This window comes from Toxotes jaculatrix, chromosome 16 (assembly GCF_017976425.1).
Source record: "Toxotes jaculatrix isolate fToxJac2 chromosome 16, fToxJac2.pri, whole genome shotgun sequence".
NCBI lineage: Eukaryota > Metazoa > Chordata > Actinopteri > Toxotidae > Toxotes > Toxotes jaculatrix.
In genome coordinates, this window is record NC_054409.1 from 22,312,141 (window position 1) to 22,334,867 (window position 22,727).

Here is a 22,727-nt window from a genome sequence, read left to right on the forward strand (position 1 = left end):
TAAAGCACCTGTGGATGACAGATAGTTGTATCGCCCGTTAATTCCTGCAGTTGTTGCACATTTTCTCCCAAGGATTTAAAATGAACTCATCACAGAGTCACCAGATTATCAGCTGAGTGAGCCTGCACCAAAACAAACACAGTTCTCCGATGTCTATTCTCAGCTTGTCTACAGTATGAATCAGTTTACACCAAAATACCAACACTTTGCTTTGTGCTGCGTCTCTTGAATGAAACTGCCATCTGTTTGTGCCTCTCCTCGCACCTTTGTGCCAAACATGCAGCACTGGGCATGAAAAGCTTGTGGTGGTATTTGCGCTGCCATGAAAATCAGACAGTTGGTGGACTAGCAAAACAGGGATGCTTTGACAAATGTTTCCCTCATATCAAAAATGGCTTGCTATGTAAGATGACAAAACAGTAGAGCATCATACTTCCTCTACAGCTGCACACAGTCAAGACATAAAATTGAAATGGACAACTGCAGTAGCCAAGTGCAAGTCGACCACTGTCCAAAACAATAGAAGAAAAAACTTTTTTAGTATTACAGCACCTGTCTGTATATCCACGCAACTGTTTCCTAATCTGTGGGAGTACAAACATCATCATCTTGCTCCTCCCTGGTTGTCTTCTCGATGAAACTCAAACTCCAGGGGCGAAGGAGGAGGCAGATTCTTCAGTCTCAGTCCAAAAGTCTCAATCGCTGAAACTCAAAAAGTGTTGCAACTGTTACATTAATGATAAGGCAAGAGATGTTTGCGGTTCGGCAGATTGATACCTACAGCATCAGCACCACTGAAGTCTTGTTTTGAGTAAGTATCAGTAGGATCAATAGAAAAAAGGGATCTGATCGCATTCTGGACACATTATTCATAATGCATGCGCTCCTTACCTCCTGCTGTCGTATGCATGTGTGCAGCAATTGCCTCTTTCAGTTCACAATTCACATAGTAAACATTTTGTCTCAGTCCTGTCCAGACATATCCAAAATATCAACTTTTCTTAAACCAAGAAGAGCAGCCCTGTTTTCAGCTTCACGATGATGCATTTCTTCAGATAATCTGATGAGTTTCTTTTGGCTTAAGAAGTCTGAGAACTTTCTCAGCGAGCGAAGGAATGCTTAATCCTTCAATTTATCGTAAAAAAAAATAAAATCGACAAATTTGGTATTCATTGAATTATGAAAAAAATTCAGTGTTTTAACGTGAATGTTTTTATTTTTTATTTTTTAATCACCATAAGCCCTACTTATGGTGGGTAATTACTGCAGGCTCATCAAAGGTCCTGGATCATTAAAAGGCTCGAGCAGGTTTGATGGAGTGAAGTCAGTGATGCTGGTGAACACCTGAAGCAGTTTTACTTTGGTACATTTTCACCTCATAATTACCTTTCTCAGTCACAGCTTAAGTTTTTGCAAAGTTTTCTGTTGTTAGGGTTTAGACTGCTGTAAGCTCGATCAGCGGCTTGTCACTGGTGTTTTTCTTTGAAAACAATAACAGAGGCTGAAAGGGAGAGCAGAGGGGAGCAGTATGTAACAGTCAACCAGTGGGAGGCTTGTTGCTGCAGTTCACATCTGTTGAGTCAGAGCTGGAATCTGAGTAAGTAAATGGAAATGTATTTACTGTATCTTATCAGTTTGGATGTATGAGTCCATTTTCCCACACATTTTCAGAATCGGCTCTGAGCAGCGCTTGTGTTGGTTGCTAGTTTTCCTGTGGGTATGCACGTGTGTTTGAGGTACAGTGTAAACCTGTGTTGAGTGCACGAGTGAGTAATAAATATACTGTTCTGAGTGTTTTACTCATCCCAAGTGGATTTTATGATGCTGGGCAAGCGTAGTTCCTGGCTTTACAGGCATCAGGATTTGTCATTAATGTATGTGTGCCCTGGCTTTAGCTCGGGAGGTAAATGGCCTAATCTGAACCATGAAACAAGAGACTGATCAGGACTGACAGTAATGGCTGCCCCGTATAAACACAAATGGAGAGAGCTGTCTGTTGAGAGCATTTTCAAGTCCATGCTTAAATATTGTTGGACAGTTGCTGTGGCTGTGAAGGCTGGTCCATCCATGCAGGACAAAGCTTGAAACTCTGATCTGAGACCAAAAGTGAAATGTTACTGATTTGAAATCATGATTCTGAATATTTCTCATGTGCTCTCTTTAAATTCAGAGGCAAGTAGTAGGTTAGAAAATAATTTATAAAGGTTGACGATGATGACGATGGTACTGGGGATGAAGGTGGAGACCAGCGGAGCAGGCGGTGGGAAATGGTGAATGAGACGGTGGAGGCTTGGACGCACAGCAGGGAGGAGGAAACATGAGGATGATGAGGGGAGTCAGGGAGACAAGACGAGGAGCCGGGAGCTGGAGACAGGAAGTGGAACTGCAGGGGAGATGAGACAAGGATCAGGATGCAGGTAACGGGCTAAAACAGTCAAGCAACCTGTAAAAAAAAAAGGCTTGACACGTAGACTAACTGAGGAAGAGGCTACACACTGACAGGGTTGTAGTGGCAGAGCTGTGTATTTGAAGAGAGTTTGATTATGGGGATGAGGCACAGCTACTGTGTCTCCTCTCTGACTTCAGGACACCTACTTCCACTCAGACAATCACAGACACAGGGAGAGCGAGCGAGCCACTGGGCCAAGTGACAACAGGTTAGGGAGACACAGAATGAGAAGTGGAGGGGGTGTCGGGGAAGGTTGCTGAGGCAGGTGTGACATGAAGACAACCTTTCAAACCAAAGTTTGGATTTTGCCAAGAAAGAGGTGCATTGTTCGACTTTCTGGACAACGCGATTATCGCTTCACAGTGCAGTGTATCTTCAAATTCAGTGCAACAGCATTTATTTCCTTATCCCTTTGCAATTGCTAAGCCCTTTGATAAACCACAGGCAGACAAGGCTCAGCTGGATGTTCCATGTAATCGTTGCTACCCAGATTTTAACCTCCCTTCAGGAAAACAGCTCACACTGATAAACTCCTTAGAATGATTTTAGGGAGCTGTATCGAGTTTTTACAGACACTAAATCAGAGGTTTAGGCTTGCTTTAAAATCCCAAGACAAAATAAAAGAAGAGCAGTAGCTGTAAACAAAACACAGACTCTAGCAGCACACTGAACGCTCTGACCTATCACACAAGACAACTTCATTTTTGACTGAGTTGAAATGCTGTGGTGGGGGGGTGGGTAAGAGATGGAAATGAGTGATGGAACTGAAGAGATTATTGAAGGACAGAGTGAAAGGAGAGGAGAGAGGAAGGTGGAACAGAGGGGATATCTGTGCCTATAGACTTCAGCTGAAAGGATGATACTCTGATGGAGAGATAAGAGAAAGAGGGGATAAGGGAGAAAGAGGACATTGGAAATGGAGAGGGCGATGGGAGAGTGGAAGAGAGGCTGAAAACGGATACCACGCTGGTTGTTGTCGAGGAGGAGAGGATAGCAGCTCTTGCACATTCAGAGATGAGGCGATAGTGATTGAGGGAAAGCGTATGAATGCAGGGTGGATGGAGGAAGTATGGATATCTATTCCTGTTGATGCTCTCTCAGAGACTGACTCCAGTGTTGTGTATTGTGATCCTAGATGATAACATCAACCAGGCACCAACTCAGGCCAAAGAAAGAAAGAAAGGTGTGGACTGGTGAGGGGAAAGCGAGATGCCTCGGAGTCTCTCAGTGTCACAGACTATTAGTTAAAGAAATGGAAGTGACACAAATGAAGTGGCCCACAGAATGAGAGCTACTTGTGTATGCGAAACTGGCTGCTAATAAGCAGACACGCAGTTTTTGGATAAACATAAACAAGGCAACCGGGGGAATGACACAAATAAGGACTCGCAGCATTTTAATGGCTGAATTATCATGATTTTTTTTATGCATGGAGTAATGCGTCCCTTTGGTTCCAGGATTAAGTATGACACACACAGCTGGGACCAGACTGAAGATATTGCTGGGAGCATGTTCCGCTTGTCTAGCAGGGTTCGTCTGCGTCTGGCCTTCAGCCAACCCTCACAGCCCCCACATGCTGAGCTGCATGCCGCAATGTCACATCACACAAACATTTCCCCAAAGCTGGGTTCACATCAGACAGACGCTCTCCTAAAGCTCCATCCACCTCAACCCGCAGCCCACTCCATGTCACCCACTATGTACACAGCTGCCTCACAAGGATCCCTCAGTCAAACCGAATTCTGAAAATCCCCCATCAACGTGACATCAAGTGCGACAGAGACATCCCGGACCTGGCTGAGCCGAGCCGGACCAGTCGAGTTCTGCTGAACGGATTGGATCAGGAGCCACTTGTAGCTGGCACTACCCGGCTCCCTCGGGGCCCTTTCATAGACTCAGCCAAGGCGAAACAATGGGCCAAAGCCGGGAGAAATCACACCACAGGCCCCGTGCCAGACAGACCAAAAGAGAGACGGAGAAAGAAAGAGAAAAAGAGAACGACGTGGGATGAAAAGTGAGCATCAGCGCTGGTGTATCTCTTCCTGACTCTTTTATAGAGGCTACATTAGAGACTTATTAAAAGACATGAATGAAGGGGGCAAGTGGAAGCTGCTCCACCTTGAGGTCTGTTGTCAAGGCTTTGTGGTGTTTTGTCAAGAGCCACTGGCATCAGCCTGAAGGGAAAGCAGACGGAGCGCAGAAGAAAGAGGGGGAGAGAGGCACAGGGAAAATAAACAGGTGGCTTGAGACATGCCCATGGAAGGAGCTGAATGGATGTTTGTTTTCCTGAATGAAGAAAAGTGACCGCATGTCATCATCACGACTAAGTAGTTATAATTTCTCCAACACCGTGTGACTGAGGCTACTTGGAAAAGGGACTAAGCTCTTTGATCTCTACCTAATGTGGGGGAACCTGGGCCTCACTCAAACAAATAATATCCACTCTTCCATGTGGGGGAATACCTATTACTAGTATTATGCATTTGTGTTTGCATATGCTTGGTTGAAGACATTTAAGCATATTAAAATTATTTTTCATGTCACTTTTTCTTTATGATATGAAGGGGGCTCATATGGAAAGCACCACTTTTTGTTGTCTTATTTTATTTTGTTTAGTGTTCACAAACTTTCTCATTGTGTGCCAGCAGAAGGGTTTTTCGGAGTGAGTCTGCACAGCTGTAGCTCACTCCACCCTGCGTGAGTTTGTCTGCTTTCAGCATAAAACACCGCATCAGGAACAGCAGACTGTTGTTTATTCATTAGCTTCCCCTGTTTTCTCCGTCATTAATAAAGATGAGGAGGTCTGATTGTGAAAAAAGCCGTTGTGAGTTAAGAGACAACATGACTGAACCCGCTCATTGGTTTCCACAGCGTTTTAGGCTGTTTTCACAATCCCAACAATGCAATGTAAACGATCATATAGCTCGCTACTCCCTCCTTCATAGGAGCCAGGTATACCGGACCTTTGTCGCCATGGTAACAATAATAAACACACAGGTAAGGTTGTGGAATTGTTACAGTTTGGTTAGGGTTGGGCACAATAACTACTTGGTTAGTTTAGGAGAAGAAGGTCATGGGAATGACAGAGAGCTGCTGGAGCAACAGTCCAGCAGAGCAGTGAGGGGAGTGGGAGTGGGAGTGTCTGTGGTTGTGGGGTATCTGTCGGGGTGTGGAAGGTCTGGGTTTCAATGCTTTTAATTGAATTTGAATAAGGGAGCGTGCTCAACATGAAATGAGGTGATAAGTTGCTCTCGAAACAACGTTCTTGAGCTGAAGAGAAGAAAATTCATCCTTCGGTGAAGCAGGGGTGTAACACCAAGCCGCTATCTATACATAATATGCCATGTCGCCAACCATGCTGTGAGCTTGGCATAGGTTTCATTTCATTTAGTTTGACAAACAGAATGCAGACATAAAAACAACAAAACAGCAGCTCACCACTGTCCTCTCAGCTTCCTCTGCTCCCAGCGTCTGCCCTGTGACAGGCTCATGTTAGATAAGACCTGCCTTCCTGAAGCCAAGCAAAAATGACAAATGACAACCTGTGACACAATTTATGTCACAAAAATATCTGTATATGGATTTATGCCGGGAGCGACTGTGGCATACAGTATACTGCAAGATGTTAGTGATTGTCTACATTGCTTCATTTTCTGCTACCAGCTCATCTACTGTGAGCTGCCCACAAAATAACAATAATATTGTCTTTTAACCCCACCTATGAAAAAAGAACAACGAAAGCTGAAACTGTCCCACAAAAAGCTGAGTAAGTGTTTATGGTGTGGACAGAAACATACAGTGGAAATAGACCAGGTGGTTTTAACAGCGGGAAAACATAAGTCAGAATTGCATTTGGCCATATTCCATTATTTGTCTTTAAAAACTAGAGATTCTCCATATGGTTCGATTTGAAATGTCTGGAAAGCTGTCCTGGGCAGTTTGCATGTCCTTCTGAAACCGTCTCTAATTTTAGTTTGTCCGTTTTCCATCTACTGTCAACTCAAACCAGACGTCAGTATCAGACCATGAGTTAAAAAAAAACATCACTCAAACTTCGTCTTGCACTGTACAACAAATTTACATTACATTTACATTTAGTCACTTGGCAGATGCTTTTATCCAAAGCGACTTACAAATGAGGGACAGCGCTAAAGCTTCAGTGCAGTGGGTGACCTTGAAGTAAGTACTAAGTACTAAATCTGTTCAATAAGACAAGGAGATCAGATATGGAAGTTCACCGAAAGTACACAGTAAGTGCTAATTATGCATGTTAGGGTGTTAGAGCAGTTAGGAAAGGAGGAAGAGATGAGTCTTCAAGAGATTGTTGAGGACAGAGAGCAACGGCCCTGCTCTGATAGCATTTGGTAGCTCGTTCCACCATCAGGGAACCACAAACAAGAACAGTCTGGCAAAGCCAGACAACATTCCCCTGGAGGAACGCAGTGGCCGAGAAAGAGCATAAGCCTGAATGACTGAGTTCAAGTACATGGCTTCAGATCCAGAAGTCACTCTGTAGGCAAACATTAGTGACTTGAATTTTTGATTCGGGCGGCCATGTGTAGCCAGTGGAGGTCAGCGAGCAGCAGAGTGGCATGTGCCCTTTGAGGCTGATCGAAAACCAGACGCACCACCGCACTCTGGGCCGTGTGTAAGGCTTTCACTGCGTGTGAAGGGAGGCCCACTGAGCGGACATTGCAAAGATAACCGTGGCCTGTACCAATAGTTGGGTGGCCTACTGAGTCAGGTAAGGACTGATGTTTCTTATGTTGTATAGACATTTGTGTTAATCAGATGACAAGTCAGTGGGTCAAGGGGGGGGCAAATATTTCTACAACAATTCAGATGCTGTGTGTATCTGTTAAGAGTGCGTTATGTGTTCACAATCGAACAATAATGTATTCACAATCATTTACATCCCTGCTACACGGAGCCCAAAGAGTTGAACTTCAGTGACGCACCGACACCACCACGCATTTCTCATGATGTGATGACAAATTAGCCCCCTCACTAGAGTGCAATCTTGTGTTTTCATTTTCCTGTAGTTAACTCTGCCTCAGTCTCACTTAATCAGGCATGTTGATTAAGTCTCTAATTTGTAGCAGTGTGAAGGAGACGTAGATGGGGGCGGGGGGTGTATTGTGCATAATATCAGTCGGTCGTTGCAGAGGATTACAGTGTCTTCAGAGAACACCTCTGTTTGGAGGCACAGTTCTGAACATTCTTCTCTTGACCAAGAATTGAAAAGGTTATGAAACGGTAAAATCAGTCAGTCAGTGCGGATGATTACAGTGTGTTCAGACAACACTTCTGTTCCACAGTATGTCATTAGGCTTCCTTTGATAACCTTTCATTTCACATTATTATTATTTTCATTTAATCCCGGCGCATGTCTAAGCTGCTGTCTGCAATCTGCGGCATGATGGCAAAAGCCTGTGGAGAGACGACTCCTCTACAAGTGTAGGGCTGCGTAATTAAGCAATAAGCCACAAGAGGCTAAGCTTTACAGTGATTTTTGAACAGCTGCTGTGAGATGTGTTGTTAGGCATGACTTGTTAGCTCTTCTAAAAAAAAAAAAAAAAAGAAAAAAATACAAATCTAAAGGGCAACTTCTCTTGACTTACTGCTTTTAGAAAATGACTCAAAATTTTTAGAAGGTTCTACAAATAGATTTTAAATTAATCCCAATTTTTTTACTTTGAAAGGTTTGTTGTTCTTGATGTATTTCCATTCTGTAATTACCTTTTTATATAGTAGTTTCCTGTGTGGCACTGAAACTGCCTTAGCATTGGTGGTTCACAGGAAACAATGCAGCGTGCAATCTAACATTACTGTTTGTTATTTTATCTCACTGATATCAGCGCCACTGTTCTCTGTTTGCAAATCTAACATTTCCTGCTGCTGCTGCTGCTGCTGCTGTGTCACATCAAAAGCTTTTAAATGTCAAACTATGAAGTGGATTTTATTGTGAAGCAGTCACAGGAAACATGTGGCATTTGTCACTGAAGTTAAATATGGAGGCCAAACACTGACTGACCTGTTCATTAAGACAACTCGTGTTTGTTTGTCTGCACTGTAAACAGATGCATCTGCGTTGTATTTCAAACGTAGTAGCTGCTCCGAGTTTTGTCGGTCGTATTCAAACACACTTGCTGTTACCACCAGTAACCACAGGTGTCGCCAAATCTAACCACATAAATGCTCTGCTTACGCTGCTGCGTCACAACACTGCAAACAACTGAATCACTGCTACAAGTGTATGCCATTTAATCAGAACCATCTTCACACTAGAATCTACTTAAAGTCTCTAATACTAGTTTTCTTTGTTGGGAGTAGTTGGTACTTGCTATAATGTTGTGCAACCTTAATTGCATGCTGCAGGGAGCACGACATCAGACGCAATCATTAGCTGTTCATAACTTTGTATTCACATATTAATAAATCTGTTCAAGGTGGATGACTGAAATTCAGGTTTCTTCCATGCGAGAGAGAGACATCACATACTTTGGATGAAAGCTTCAATTTCCTAGACTCCCAAAAAGCCAGCCTATTATACATTAATGGTTCGAGGCTGTCATCTTTTGTGCATAGTCTGGCATAAATGAAATACCAGGCTTTTAAATTCACATCAGTTGTCTCAGAAAATGCCCGTCTCACGCCTAGCTCATTATGGGCTGCAGCACAGACAATATACAGATATTAACAAATGACCTGCCTGACATCAACTCAAAGTTCTGCCGCAGAAATAGATGATTTGATTGTCACAGAAAGTATTGGTGTTCAGACGCAGCATTTAATTGCACTGTTTTGCTACCTTAAATTATAGTCCCGTTCAAATGTTTTCACAGAAAAAAAAATTAGTGCTCATACTCTGCCTTTAAACAATAAGAGGCTGATGTGTTCTTCCTCTCAGCTAATGCCTCCATTGGAAAGCATTTAGCGTCAGTTCTCTGTAAATGGATTAAGGTTAGATTCTGAAAGAGGATATAAGGGCTCAATAACAATGCCTATCCAGTGCAACCAGCATTTTGCATCGGTGGCCATGTGTTTGCCAAACTCGAGCTCTAATGAGGGTTTGTCAAAAGACCAGTAATGATATTGATGTTAATATTAAGAATGAAGTGATCAGCTCTATGTCTGTGGAGCGTGCACAGAAGTTTAAGTTGTTGTTGCAACAAACTCCCTGAAATCAATTTTTTTTTTTTTGACGAGCAGTCTCTCCTGCTAGGGAGACCCGTTCACTGCTGATAATCTTATCAGATTCAAATTTCATTCATCATCCTGTCCCTACAAGTCCTCACCTCTTTGATTGATCATCCCTGTGATGTAATGAAAGTTAATCTGAGCAATCAACCATCTTGTCTGCAGGGCTGAAGATCCGCGAGGTGATGATCAACGTGTCACGTCAGCAGGTGGAGGATTTTCATGGCCCGGAGGATTACTGGTGTCTGTGTGTCGCCTGGAGTCACCTGGGAACCTCCAAGAGCCGAAAGGCAACCGTCCGAATCGCCTGTAAGCAACTCTGTGTCGTTTTGATACCAGACTGACCTTATTGTCTCTGAAAAGGTTATTCCTCTTCAAACCGGTGGTGGGATTTCATAGAAGGCATCAGTCTCTGTGTCCGTGTATGTTTGCGCGAGGAGAGAAGGTCACATATGAAACAAATCTGACGTTTTAATGTGAATGTTTAGGTTTTCCTTCGTGCTGTTTAATACAGGCTGTTTATTCTCTTCCCTAGACCTGAGGAAGAACTTTGAGCAGGACCCCCAAGGCACTGAGGTGCCTCTGAATGGCATGATTGTGTTGCACTGCCGTCCCCCAGAGGGAGTGCCTGTGGCTGAGGTGAGGGCTCCTTACACTTCAAACAAGAAACATTTTCTCCTGTGTTGCCCAGAGAGGAGCAGTCATGTGTCTGGTCTACTGACAGAATAACTCTGTTTTCATGACACAATGTTTTCTTACTCTCCAGCCACAGCAAATCAAAGACACATATGCGCTATTATCGTCAGTCTAGTGTAAGCCAGAGGTGCAGCTGATGAGCTGAAGACGCTGTTCATTTAGTTTCCCAGGCTCATTCTGTTCAAGTTAGAGTGATCATTCATATACTGGCAATAAGAGCTATCCATGTGCATCGCTATGTTCCTGGGTGAAAGGATGCACGGCTATGACTTATTTAGATGTCACGTATTCATTTCATTCTCACTTTCGTTCCCCCTCTCCCCTCTGAGTCCTCTGAGTGTGTGTGTGTGTGTGTGTGTGTGTGTTTGTGTGTTTGTGTGAAAGAGAGTGCCTGTCATTGCCATTTTAATTTTTACTATGAATATAAAATGAGGCTCTCGCGGACAGTCCTGTTGAGTGGTGTGTGTTGTGCTGCACTCTGATGTTGTGTGCCTTCATGTGGAGGCTCAGTAGGCAGATATGTCAATATCAAAGCCTGTGTGCCCAAGCATCTGAAGCTTTGCATTTACTTAAAGGCACAGTCCGTGATCTATGCGTAAACAAAACGACAGCCCTGCCGGCACATTTCAAAGCACAGGACCAGAACCCTGCTGTTAAAAACTGATTGACAGGTCCTTACATACGCTGACTATCAAGTAATTGATGTTTTATGATGCTAATGATAAGAGCTATGCTTACGTCCGTAATATAAGCACAACAATCAAAGAGACACATACATTATATATTGTACTTTTTTAAAATATGATCAGTTGAGAGTTTGTTGCTGAGTTTAAGTCACAATTCTTAATCAAATTCAGGACGGTCAGAATGGCTGGGACAATGGGGTTAGGGGTATTTGACATATTGGAAGACATTATAATATTCTGTATGTCCACCAGTTTAGAACTGGTTCTCCACCGCCTACAGAAATTCAAATAAACACCACCCTGCATCAGTATTGTTCTGCATGAGCCTTCATGGCGGCACTAATTTAAAGCTGGTAAGTTAATACTTGTTTAACTAGCCGCCTATTACAGTATTTGTCACGACGTCTAATGCTACACTGACTCTGTTGTTTTGACTTTTATACGATAAACGTCTTCTGACTCACTCTAGCCAAACGTGGGAAACACTCTGTTTTTCTTGCCATTAATCGTAAACTCCTCGTTACATCACCTTGTTTGAAAGAGTTTTTTTGTCCTGCAGAATCTCGCATATCCATATGAGGAAAAATTGGATGTTACATGACAAGGTTGATGCGAACATCTGGTCTAAGATTGAACTGAACATGTGCACGTGTTTCACTCGCTGAATACGAGACTGAAACCAAAAAGCTCACGATTCAAGCAAGAAGTGAGCAGTACAGACACCAGCAGAGCATCAGTGGTAAAGATACTTCAGACCTCAGACAGTGTTTGATTGTAAGGGATTTTGAGCAGATATTAAATACAGTATGATCACTTATGTTAATGACTTTTGGTCCCTTAAAATTATAGGACTGCATTAAAATGGCTACAATTCAACATCATCTTAAATTCAAGCTGAAAGTCAGCACTTGTGTGAGTATATTTGAAATGTATATTACCCAAATATTTCTTCAGCTGACTGTGACTGTATTAATAAAATGCCTGATCCCAGAAGAAATGTAGGTTGGGGCTTTCAGATCCCTTAAAGATGACCGTGGATTCCTTCCATAGTACACATAAAGAATGTAAAGCTGTGTTGTGTGTGTGTGTGTGTGTGTGTGTGTGTGTGTGTGTGTGTGTGTGTGTGTGTGTGTGTGTGTGTGTGTGTGTGTGTGTGTGTGTGTGTGTGTGTGTGTGTGTGTGAGATGAATGATTCAGCTCACGCAAATGGAGCATCGGTGTACCATGAGTCTCCCCCATGCATTGTGGTCATCAAATAGGCAACTCCTCATGCATTCATTAATGTGACTCCAGCTAACAAAGAGAATGGTAATAGTAAATAATGCAGGGACAAATCCAGCTCCCTCTAGTATGACTTGCACTGGGAAAAAAAAAATACTCCAACTCACAGAGTTGGAGACGCGGCTGCACTTTTCTCTTTTTGTGACTTGAGGCATTGCTGAGAGGTTAAAGCCTTTTTTGTAACCCTCACTGTGAAATTTGGCTCAGAGAGAAGCTGAAGCTCAGCTACAGTTTGAGTTTTAAGGAATTGAGGTCATGATGCAGCGTGATCTGTTGAACTCTATTTGTATTCCGAGGCATATTTATTTTGGTCATGACATTTATTTTGAGTCTTTCATACTGCTGCGATTTGCAGCCAATCCTGACGGAAATGAATACTTGTGATGGTGAAGAAGTGCGCACGGTTAATTTTTTTTGGGAGATGACAATAAATGCTCAGCTGACAACATGCAAATGAAATGAGTTCCAACTTTGCACGCTGTTTTAAGACATAAACGCTGTGCAGCCGACTTTACAGCTTGAAATCCCCTTATGTCGCTGCTCTGTTCATGTTCTCAGAGGCAACAGCAACAGAGAGGGAGGAAAGAACTTTATCCCCATCTCGCTGTAACTAAGCCACCCGGGAGTTTACTGGGCTGCTGTGTAGGATGTTAATGAAAATCAGAGAATGCCATATTATCTGTCCCAGCAGTGATAGAGGCAATAATCTGTGCGCACTGTAAGCCAGACCACAGAGAATGTATCATAGTAAAACAGTTTAAGCCTTGCTTCCGTTTATTGGTGACAAGAGATGAGATGGCCCAATCTTCTCAGTTGTCTCCACTTCTTATAAACGGAAAGGGCAGTTTAAAATATGCATTGCAATGTTGATGTTGTTCCATTAATGGATCTGAACCGAGGAGGAAAACGTGTCACACGTGTCCTCTGCTCACATAAATCCTTTTTGTTAAAACAGTTCAAAATGATAGACGTGCTGAAAATCAAAAACCACTGGAGGAGAAAGATCATGGTCATCATGATGAATCGATTATGAAAGTAGCTCTAAGAAAACAACTAGCGAGCCAAGAGAAATTAAGAGACATAGCTGTCTGAAAAAAAAACAAATTCACAATCTTCAGAGGATCTCAAGCAGCAAAAAAGCTTGTGGGGACTTAGCAGATCACAGATACAGGATGAGTAAGAGCCTGACCATGCAGGGCTTTAAAAACAAGCAATAAAATCTTTAAATCCATTCAAACACTGACCTGAAACCACTGAAGGGCATCAAGGATTGGTGTGGTGCGGTCACCTTTCGTAGAATGTGTTTATTGTATACGTTGTAGTGACTTTAGTCACCTGAGCGTCAAAATACAACTGCAGCATCATGAGACACAGCTCCCAGACTGTATGAGAGACTTTTCATCAGACACATGCTTTGACCTGAAGGTTTTTATAATGACCTTCAGACTGCAGACACCTGTTTCGACTTCCACTTCTTAATTCCAGCAAGGCGAGACGCACTAAAATGATACAGGACATTTCTAACCATGACAGAGAACCTGTTGGACAGATGTCAAAGGCTGATCTGAGATCAAGGAGAATTACAATGGAGCACTGAGCCCCGAATCAGCAGCACACCATACAAAACAAAAGCCAGATCAGAATTCTGGAACTTCACACAGTTTCTCATAAAAGAGATCGACTGTGCGAAGGTTTTCTAAGATGTTAGATAAAAATTGCAGCTTTGAGCTGCGTCTGAAAGGGAAGAGTTTCACACTCCCGAACTTTGACAAACAAAGTAGGCGTTGTAATTATCAAGTGAAGCACGATTCAGGATCTACACGGTGTAGTTTCTGACTTGGATTTATTAAATACTTGATTTAGGGGGTTTTTGCCACAGTTCAGGCAGTGATTGCTTCATCCAGCTGCAGGCAGGGTTCGTGTTAAAGCCTGAGCCATCCATTGTCCAGCCTACTTAAAATGTCATCCAAGCAAATACCGATTGAGTGTTGCCAGCTCTGAACGAGTGAAGTGAAAACTGTGGCTGTGTTTTGTGAGGCTAAAAGTTTATTGGTGGAGAGAATAAAGGGCCTCCTATAACTTAGGGGAAAAAAACTGTTTTACCATCATTAGCTCCACATTAACCGCCCAAGTATTCTTTACCAAGTGTAATTAATCATCAAGCCTCTCATCCAAAGTCATTTGAAGTGCTTAAAATGTAATTATTCAGTGATAAACATAACATTTCCAGAGACGGTGTGGAGATAAACCAAGGACACGACGAGGGTTTAGCCACCCCCGCCTCTAGAATATGCTGCTGTCAGATTCGGAGGGCTCATTTGTTTAATGTGATTTCATGAAAGTCATTGTTGCATTGAGAAAAGGCCATACATGGCTGAGGGAAGGCAGAGAGGGTACAGGCATGAGGGGAGTGAAAGGAGGAGACGGCTTGTTAATGAAGCTCAACCGTAATTGAATCAGATGGAACAAAACCTACTGCGATGCTTTGTAATCGTCTTCATGTCGCTTTCACTTCCTATTTAAATGATTGTAAATGTAGGTCATTACATTTGCTTGCGGAATAATTGAGTGTTTAGGCCTGATGCAAGGAGGAATCAGAATCACTTGTAAAGGACGTACGTTTTATTTTATTTTTTTTATGTGTGTGCATAAATTTTGAGATACCTCTCCGGCTCTCTCGTCTCAACATCTTCAAACAGCTTGAAGCTACCAGAGAAATGAGACTGCTGCATGGTACACGGCTCCCCTGCTGACCATCTGATGCTGCTTTCAATATACCATGACTTCATTTTATTTGCTCTCTCTCCTCTGGCTGGAAGCGAACTGTTTCTAAACAGGACAAAAGTTACAAGGAAAACTTTCAGAGGGACACAGTGCCAAGTGCAGTTTTCAGTTGAACTTATCTGCTGTTTAATGGTCAACATTGTGACCTTGACAGCATGTAACACCACCACCACCACCAGCGGACTGCCCGTAAGGCCTGATTGACTGGGATAGGTGTGGTGTAGTTCACCACTGGTTGCTGCTATCTAAGTGGAACAAATTTGCCAATTAAGCAAATCCGTTTCCTGTCCTCCCCAGGCACTGGCTTATCAGGCTCATTTGAGTCTGTCCTGTCCCTGCCTTCTCATCAGCATGTGCATCTCTCTATGGCGTTCCCCCAAAGGGGAGACTCTAGGACCAACGCAGAATGCAAATCACTCTCTGGGTTTATACACTTCCTGCAGCGAACACTGGAAAAGAGTAAAGGAGGGGCAGAGTGAGAGAGATTAATCAAAGCAAAAACATGAGACAGAAAAAGCGACCACAGTACAAAACATTTTTTTTTTCCTTTACTTTAGTCTAAGAATTCCCTGAGATAAGGGCCCCGAAAAATGAAAGCGACAGTTCAAATTTATTCTACTCCCACAGTCACAGAGAGACCAGAGAGACAATTATGTGGTCAGTTACACTGAAGAAGACAATGGTGTAATGAAGTTACACCTCTCTACTGCTAATGTCTACTTTTACTTGGTCTTTTTGCTAACTGAGCTCAAATCACCTTTACGTCTTCATAGTTTTCCAATGAGGGGACTGGTCGCATCAGTAGGATCTTCCCACTTCTGTAAACAAATGTTCATGTTAGTTTCACACTCATCAATTCTAATTCAAAAATATCTTCCCATAAACTTGAGTGTCTGAAATGTGAGACGACTCGGGCAGATCTGAAAGCCCTCCGTCCCTCTCCGAACACATACGAACACACGCTGAGCAGACACATTTATTCTTCACCACACACACTTTTAAAAATGTCTGTAGTATTATAATACACAAGCTTAAACCATGTATGCACATCTTAAACAAAGACAGAATATATACACACAGAGCCAGTACTGGGAGCATTGTCTTAGACACATAGCTTCCTATACAACTCAACAGTTCTGCAAAGAGGGTGTGCGTGAATGATCCTTAGTGAAGGGCAGATCAATACCACAGTAACTGATACTTCAGCTCTCAAACACAGCTCACTTGTTATCAATACCATCCTAAAAAGGATTGATTGGAAAATTGTTGTCTTTTTAAGTGTGGTTTCGAGGTTGTGGCAGAAACAAAACGCTCTTCGGTAGTGTGTGTTTCTGCCACTGAAAAAAGTCCTGTCGGCAGGACACTCCCAGACGTCCACACCACAGGTCAGTGTCATTAAAAAATGTCTCTTTCCACTGTTAGTTCCACTGATTCAGTCATGGCGAGCCACCACAGTAATTCTCAGCCTCATTTTACCTTAAAAATAATCCCAGTGATTTCCAGGCAGCGAGAAACATAGATTTTAAATTTGTGGAAGAGAGAGCGGTGGCATCAGAAGAAGCTGGGTCGATGCTTGCCTACTTTCTGGATCCATGAAGTGCCTCACGTCTAAAAAACAATGAAAAAGGGATCAAAGCTAGACGGGTTTTTTTTTTTTTTTTTTAGCTCTCCAGACAATAAGTGTCATATTGGCATACTGTATCTGTTGTTGTAGATGAGAATTGTCAATATAGCATCAGGGCTTGAGCCAAGGTGTACAGTGAGATATAAAAAGAGCGACAGAGGAGGCGGGCTTGCCACAGAGTCCACATTAGAGGAAATATAAATAGGCAGAGCACCTCATCCAGCGACATACCCACCCATCAATACATATATACCACCATTTATGATGTACCTCTATGGAAAGTCAATCTTAATCCAGTTAAGTCAGTTCCGCTTGTCAAGTATAATAAGTTATCTGAGACATATATTTAAAATGCTGTGTCCACAGCTGGTCGAATGGTCAGGTCTGCAACCTCTGGACTCCCTAGTTCTTCCCGACTGTCAAGGATTAAATCCCACCTCCAGTCTACGTCCAGTAACGTTCTCTCCTTTCATCCCTTCTTTCCTGTGGTCTGTGTTACAGTGGTAAAATTTATGAACTAGCCTTGTAAAAGCATACAAGCGAAATCATTTAAATGACCCGATTTCAGACATTAAACCTCATTTTGCAGATGTCATTGATAGATTTTTTTTCCTTTTACTGTAATGTATAATTTATTACCTGTTAGATAGTCCAACATCTACAATGTAGAATAATACTGTTCAATTCCTCTTCAGTAAAACTCCGTCAGTGCACAGTGGTGATTTAGCAGTGTCGTGGTGGGACATTGTAAATGAGGAAAAACACTTCTCTGCACTGCTTAAATGATTCATGTCAAATTTCTGAGGAATAGACAATAGATGCACATTTATCCAACTCATTATTTTTACTTGCTACATCGTGATAGAAATTAGATTTGTCACGGAACTGAATCGTTTATACAATACAGTGTGTCCCATCTCTGTGAGTTTTAGCTTTAGGCAGTGCATGTAGTTCCACTCCATATTTCCTGAGGTGACATATTATCCACTAAATGTTGAAATATATTTAATTTAAGCAACATAATGTTTAAATCTTGGGACCTGTCAAGTTTGATTTTGACATTACTACGAGCGTGGATCCCATCAGAATACGCGCCGGGAGAGAACAAAGGGCTGGGGGTTAATTTTCAATTCACTGAATTCCCTACAGTTGCCTGCAGGAAAATAGTGGTTATTTTTTTCTTAAACAACTTGAAGTATATTTCTAATTAATTTGATATCCTACAAATTAATGCGCTGTAGTAGACAAAAGTATTAGTATAACAATTTGTGTGTGAACTGATACTCAAAGTTTGTTGTTAACTTACTGTACAACAGATAACTTAGTAATTAACATGACCTTTTCTCTCATCAGAACAACACAGGCAATTAACTAAAAATAGCCTGCATTTTATTTCAATTGCCGACATAAAAAGTAAAGCAATAAGACTGTAGCTGCAGTCTGAATCTTCCTCTAAATCTAATTTGTTGCTCGTATGAGACTGCAACAACTGCACTATGTAAAATGTGACCCTGGTAAAAACAACTGAGCTCGCCTCTGTCATCCTTTCCCGAAAGAGGCTGCAGTGTTTGCAGAGAGGGTGATAAAGCACAAACCTCCTACTTGTCAAGGTTAATTCCCTACTTCACAGATGGTAGATAAAGCCGCAGTCGTTTGGAGAAGGTAAACTTTGTTCAATCAGAGGAAGAACAACTGCATGCAAGACTTTAGATAGATAGATAGATAGATAGATAGATAGATAGATAGATAGATAGATAGATAGATAGAACCTTAAGGTAGTGATGTAAAAATTTGCACTTTCCACATCCGCAGTGGATGGTTGGAACTGACTGCCTCCACAATTGAGTAGATGAATGTTAGCAGCTGTGGAAAATATAATACAGCATGGACGGCAACCCAAGGGTTGGTTAGACAGTGAAAGTGTGAAATAGTGAAAGGCAGAAATGTAAAGCAAACAGCTGACAGAATGACCGGCGCAGCCCACCAGTGTGGTCGGTCGGTTTGTCTTCAAAGCTGTGGAGCCGAATGATGGAAAAAAGTTCAATTAAAGGAGCCTGATGAAAGACTTCTTGAGCCATCAAAAGGAAAAAAAAAACGCTTGTGACAACATGACGCCTAATTTATTGATTTCCCAGCTCAATTTTTTCTTTCGGGGTGCTTCGAAAGAGCAAAGCAATCTCTGAGTTTGTTGGCTGTTGTTACATTCCCTTGGCAAATGGACACTCTCCACAAACACACACACACACACTCTCACACACACAGTGGTGTACAACCCCATGCACAAACATATGGGGCTCCCGGCGGGGCGGAGTTTTTAATCCTCAAATACACTGCCATAAATCAAACCCCACTCCCTCATGCCCCAGCTCGTCTCTCTCAATGAAAAGCTCAAGCCAGTGGCACATTAATAGCAATTTACAGGGCCAGCCATGCGAGGAGAGGAGCATCAACAGAGCGTCCTTTATTTTGTAATTCCTTATTACTTTCACTCACTACACGGCCACTGAATTGGTAACGGTAGAGGATGTGACCTACCTACTGCATCGCTCCCTCCAAGTGGATGTCAGTCACGGTGTATGTTTCCCACAAACCCGTAATCTTGCAATGAGACTGTGCCCCTCCACTAACCTCGATAAATATAGGAATACTGACAGGCGTTGCTATTATTTTGTCCACCCCATTTCTTATCAGTGAGGTTAGGCAAAATAATGTGATAGTGCAAACAGCCACATAACAAGCAAACCAAACTGCAAGTCAATGCAAAACAAAATGTTTTCTGTATCTGATAACTGATCACATCATTTCATCTGTGACATCGTCACAAACTTTTAGCCTGTGGAGTTACTCGTGTGTTTACTCTGCTGGTTTCAGGTGGAATGGCTGAAGAACGAAGAGCCTCTAAGCTCTGATGGCGTCATCGACACAAGAGGCGACCACAATCTCATCATCTCCGAAGCTCGCCTGTCCGATTCGGGAAACTATACCTGCGTCGCCAGCAACATCGTGGCCAAAAGACGCAGTGCCACAGCCACTGTTGTAGTCTATGGTAAGAATATGAAATTCCAGACAAGAAAAATGCATCTAAGGTTACATCCTGTCTCTGCCCAGAAAGGCATGACAGAAGAATCCTTTAGGTTTGCTGTACAGATGATCAAAACAATGTCAAACAGCTTTTCCTTCCTGCATCAAAATATCAGCTTTCCCTACAGAAGTCGGCTGTCAGATTGGCACCTCAAGCAAATTCCCCAAAGTCATTAATATAAAAAGCACTGCTCAACCGCAGCATGTGGCCTTTTTTTTTTTTTTTCACTCAAGAGTCTAATGAGCAGGTAATGGGCAAGTGATCCCTCATGTGTAAAAACAAGGAGACACAGGCACAATATTTACAAGAACTCAATTATTAATGATGGAAAGGCAGTGACGTGGGCTGTCACAGCTCCCCAGCTTTTATCTGCCAGCGCTAAACACCTTGTGTAAAACGCTTTGTATAGCTGCAGGCCAGCAGACGCTGTTTCCAGCATTTTTATGGCCCTGTGGAGAGCTCTGCTGAGACAAAGGAGGAGAAGCGAAATTATAATGTCATCCTAGCACTTCCTCCTTTCACACCAGACGAACACCTTGTTAATTGGAGTGTTTGAGTGCTCGTTCTTCTGACCTCTCATCCTATAATTTCATTTTTTTATTTATTTTTTTTTTACTGAGGGCGTTTAGCTTCTGTAGGAATGCATCTGATTCTTTCTGACAGCCCACTGCTGAGGCCCATCAATCATTAATTTCCATAATGGTAATGAAGTCTCTGACAGGCTCACTATTCCCAATAGCCTCAGACAGATGTACAATAGTGGAATACTAGTATTTCTTCCTTTCCTGTGACAGCAAATGAGCTGATTAGTCAATCATCCTGCATTATTTCAGGCAACAAATCAGAGGAAAGAGTAGATGGAAGGGAAGACATCATTGATCATCTTTTTAAAGACACCTCTGTGTGTGTTTTATTTTTTTCCTGATAACATATTCATCGTCACCTCTGACTGAACTCCTGTGTGACGCAGACATTCTGGTTTTTCATGACAGAAAACACGTTGTTATCCACAGAATGTAGACCAGTCTTACTGTCTGTTCCTCTCTTTCCCTTTATCCTTCGGCACACTCAGTGAATGGAGGATGGTCGTCGTGGACAGACTGGTCTCCGTGTAATGTACGCTGCGGTCGAGGTGTGCAGAAACGCTCTCGCACTTGCACAAATCCAGCTCCTCTCAATGGGGGAGCCTTTTGTGAGGGCATGTCGGTACAGAAAAGCACCTGCAACACACTGTGTCCAGGTAAGCACAAGGACACAGTCCCCATGCTGTTAGTGTTTGTGCATAATATGCTTTAAAACTTGCTGCAGCATTTTAGAGATTTTGAAAATGTCCTCCAGCCTCACAGGTTCCAGTTAATAGTTTTGTTTTTTCCCTAAATTACCACTGACAGTTGAAAGGTTTACAGTCACTAGTAAAAATTTAATGAAACTCAGTGTATATGTGTATATATGTATGTCCATATATAACTGTACATCTTCCTTGTAAATATAATATCGTTTATATTTTATTTCTTCCTTCAGCACCACCTTGATTCAGTGCTAGTTCTACTTTTATTTTATTGTTTCATTCCACACTACTTTAAAATATTTGACTTGTTTATACATGTTCAGTTGTTTTAGCATGGAGAAGTCTACCACTGCACTGAACTGTACGATCCTGTATTGTATCATGACAGTGAAGCTGAAACTTGAGTCTTGAAAGCAAAGTGTAAAAAATATAACTTGTGATTTTGTTGGAACAATTTCTCGGTCAGACGCAGTTACTTCCTGCTGCACCCCCCCCCCCCCCCCCACCACCCTCCCCAAAACTGTTATTTCCACACTTTCAGCTGTTTGTCAGCCATCTCGAGGAATTTTGAACTTGAGGATGTCCTTGAATGCACCAGTGTGGAAAGGCATCTCTCTGCTCACATGTGCATCATCACACAATAATAATGGAAATGTAACCAAAAGTAAAAGCAACAAAATGGCCTCTGTAATTCTCTAAAACATCTGAAATTAACAAAAAGTAGTGACTGCCTGGAAGGCAGGAAACAAGTCTAAAAGCTCGGGGTACGCTTTGTAGTTAGCGGTAGTCTCCTTTGAACCAGTTACATCTCACCATGAATGCATCACACATTTCCACTGCTGATAGTGACGGTGGTGTGTATCTGAAATCTAATGCAGTAGACCTAAAAAAAAAAAAGCCAGTGAAGAGAAAATGTAAGGGAAAGAGAGAGAGATGTGGAAAAATCTGAGAACCCGAGAGTGAGAAACAAACAGGAGAAGCTTAGGTTGTGAGAGGAAGAGCAGAGCAGCAGTTCCAGTTGCCGATTACACTGCCGTGTAATCTGCTCTGCCCAAGTGTTTTTTCTAGACAAGGCCAAATTTATTATTTCAACCACTGCACCAGTATAAAGGAAAATGCTCATCAGGTTTAAGAAAAAAAGTTATCAGGGGAAGGCAGTGCACTCCTCCAAACATTATCTCCTCTTTGCCAACAGCCTGCTTCTGAAGGATTCTTTCTCTGCATCTGAGTTTGAACATAAACAGAGTGCATTTGCGTTTAGATTAGCAGGAAGAAGGGAACTCTTAGAGCATTTGGAGGTGGAAAGGAGACTTGATGGAGTATGGCATAAGCAGAGTGTCTTTATGCTCCAAGTCAGCGAGGCAGGCCAGTATTTTGGCTCCCAGATGGAAGAAAATGTTTTTGTAAAGTTAGTAGTGCAGCCATTACCTTGAAAGTGTTTTCTAATTAAGTTTCAGAGAACTATTAAATGAATCAGCTGAGGATTGATAGTTGGATTTTTGAAGAAAAATCACAGCAGTGAAAATAAATTGTTTTAGTTTTAATTTTCTGTATATTTTCTTCTTTATTCTTTGTGATTCACTTGTTTGAGTGTGTTTGTTCACGCATGTGTATGTAGCCCTCAGTAAATGAAGGAA

General features: G+C 42.3%; 1 protein-coding gene across 1 annotated transcript in view; it reads left to right on the forward strand.

The window, feature by feature from the left end:
- The window catches only part of LOC121195426 (netrin receptor UNC5D-like), a 131,347-nt gene that overhangs the window by 89,049 nt on the left and 19,571 nt on the right, over positions 1–22,727 (forward strand). Inside the window, exons 3-6 of the mRNA XM_041058883.1 lie at positions 9,815–9,958; positions 10,185–10,288; positions 19,592–19,766; positions 20,875–21,042. Coding sequence (XP_040914817.1) covers positions 9,815–9,958; positions 10,185–10,288; positions 19,592–19,766; positions 20,875–21,042 — 591 coding nt within the window. The remainder of the gene's footprint in view (positions 1–9,814; positions 9,959–10,184; positions 10,289–19,591; positions 19,767–20,874; positions 21,043–22,727) is intronic.